Source organism: Palaemon carinicauda, chromosome 3, assembly GCF_036898095.1.
Source record: "Palaemon carinicauda isolate YSFRI2023 chromosome 3, ASM3689809v2, whole genome shotgun sequence".
In the NCBI taxonomy this organism is placed as follows: domain Eukaryota; kingdom Metazoa; phylum Arthropoda; class Malacostraca; order Decapoda; family Palaemonidae; genus Palaemon; species Palaemon carinicauda.
In genome coordinates, this window is record NC_090727.1 from 135,826,645 (window position 1) to 135,828,973 (window position 2,329).

The window sequence follows — 2,329 nt, forward strand, 5'->3', positions numbered from 1 at the left end:
CTATTAAAGCAAGAATCGATTTAAAACATATTTGTTTTAAAATATATACACAATAACCCATCAAGTTGTCAGAACCGGATGTTCAAAATATCTATGAGAATTGTTACACATCGTGCAGCTAAGAATCATGTCGACACAAGAATGGTTACAGATCGAGCTGAAACGAGCTGTAAATCAATGCAATGGGTCAGGAAATAATGAGACTGGTGTCAAAAGCAAGACAGACTTTCAAAATAACATGAATATACTGTGCCCTAGTTGTTTTGTTTGGAGATAATGCAGTGATATAATAGAATAAATGTCATTTAAATTTTTCAATTATAGTTGAATTTATAAAAAGAAATATTCAATGTTAGTTTGTTATTTCAATGAGTCAAAACACAAACGTATGAAATTATGTGAACAGTGTAATACTATAACATTAATCAATATAGTTGCTTTTAGAATAGGTCAGTTTACAGTTAAAATATTTCCTAAATAAAGAAAACGGATAGATTGCATGAAAAGGAGAATAAAGAAAATGGAATCAGACAATTTTGATGGGTAACCATAGTATATAACATCTCTCCTACGAGATAGTATGATAAATGCTTACAAATGTCTTTAATTACACTCAATATTCAAGAAAATCACTGAAAAAACAGCTGATGCAAGATCTCTACGATTCTGACATTATTTCTATCGAAGAATATTCATATAGTTTTTGACATTTCTCGATCTCAAAACAGCTGTAGTTAAATCCAATAATATTTCTCTCTCCGACACTGATTTCGTCACGAAAGATTCACGTCACAAAATTACATTAATACTTGAACATAATTATACAAAATCTGGTAACTATATAATCATGCTCAGCTATTTCAAATAAAGCGAATTTCCCAAAGATCTTGAATTTCCTGGAGAAAATATTGCCGCAACAATAGGCCTACATAAAACAACACTAATATAGACCCGTAGTCTGTGATATCTGGAGAGAAAGATGAAGTGAAATAGAAATAAGGATTTGGGGAAATCCTGTGAAGGAAATTATTACAGGAAGAGGGATTCTCACTGGGGTCACGGAATTCAAAAAAATCAAATGAACTAAACTTACCTGATATACAATGAATTTTTTAAAAAATCCATATCGAAGATTTATAATAACAATTTATCAATGTCAAAATCATCTAGAAAGAAGATATTCCGAGAGATTTAATGTTAATAATAATGGTGCTGATGGTATTTTTCGCCGATGCTAAATGCCTTGATATCTTAAAATTCTTTTTATTTTCGAACATTATTCCTACCTTAATTTCCAAATGTTTACTTAGTAGCCATCAATATTGCAAAATGCATGATGTATAATCTCATTTTGCTAGTCTATGTACCTTTATTGTTACTGTTGATTATCATGTTTATTTTCATTTCAGGTGATACTGTGTGACCGGATTTTGAATACCTATTATTTGTGCCATATTCCAGGATTCCCAGATGTCTAGCGTCTGTGCATACATACCCGGATCCCAGATCTGATAATGATTTCTCTTACATAAGGCTGAACGTACATAAACACACATATTCAGTCACAGACATTAAATCATACACATCTGCACTGCAGAATGTTTGAGATCAGAATGGCACCTCAAAACTCACTGATTGGCTTCAAGCACCACACTCTGGTACGCCATCTTGGCTGACTGGTTAAACCAAGTGAGTGGTACCACTGCCTTGTGTCTTGTCTCTTACGGTAAAGGCTACCAGAGTTTCCCAAAGGATGAAGCATGCACTAGGGTAATTGAGGAAAGGGTCTGGATATTTACTTCTGTGACAATATCCTGCAGCATGGTCTCCCATTAGAGGCTTCTCCTTGGCCTGATACTGACCAAACAATGCTCTGAAAACCTATTTGAGTTGTGGTGGAAGCTACAACTGGCTTCACTACGCTCTCTCTAACACAGACTGGTTTGATGAGAACTCTGACACTACAGTATACTATACCAATTATTTGAACAAAAATTAAAAGTACATACTGTATATTTTGCAAAGCCTCTTCATCTGCACTGGCCAAAAGATGGTGGCACGTCGTCAAATACCTTTGCTGCAGAGCTGATGGCGAGTAGAAAGGGCTGAGAAATTCAAGCATTTTCTGACCAAAATGTTTAGAACTCCACCAAAGCCATTTATGGATGTTAGGAAAATGCAATCACTCACAATTAGTACACATGATGGCACAGCCATCGTAAAAAATATCAGCATCTTAATATTGCACCAAATCAGTGTAATTCAGTTGATGAATTCATTAATTGTGCTCTGCCTACTTTACCACTAATCCAGGACATCAACAAGCTTC

At 34.5% G+C, this 2,329-nt stretch overlaps 1 protein-coding gene across 1 annotated transcript in view; it reads left to right on the plus strand.

Annotated features, from left to right (window-relative positions):
* Window positions 1-1,478, plus strand: part of LOC137634284 (uncharacterized) — a 129,487-nt gene extending 128,009 nt beyond the window's left edge. Inside the window, exon 10 of the mRNA XM_068366596.1 lies at window positions 1,410-1,478. Coding sequence (XP_068222697.1) covers window positions 1,410-1,478 — 69 coding nt within the window. The remainder of the gene's footprint in view (window positions 1-1,409) is intronic.
* Window positions 1,479-2,329: the final 851 nt, after the last annotated feature.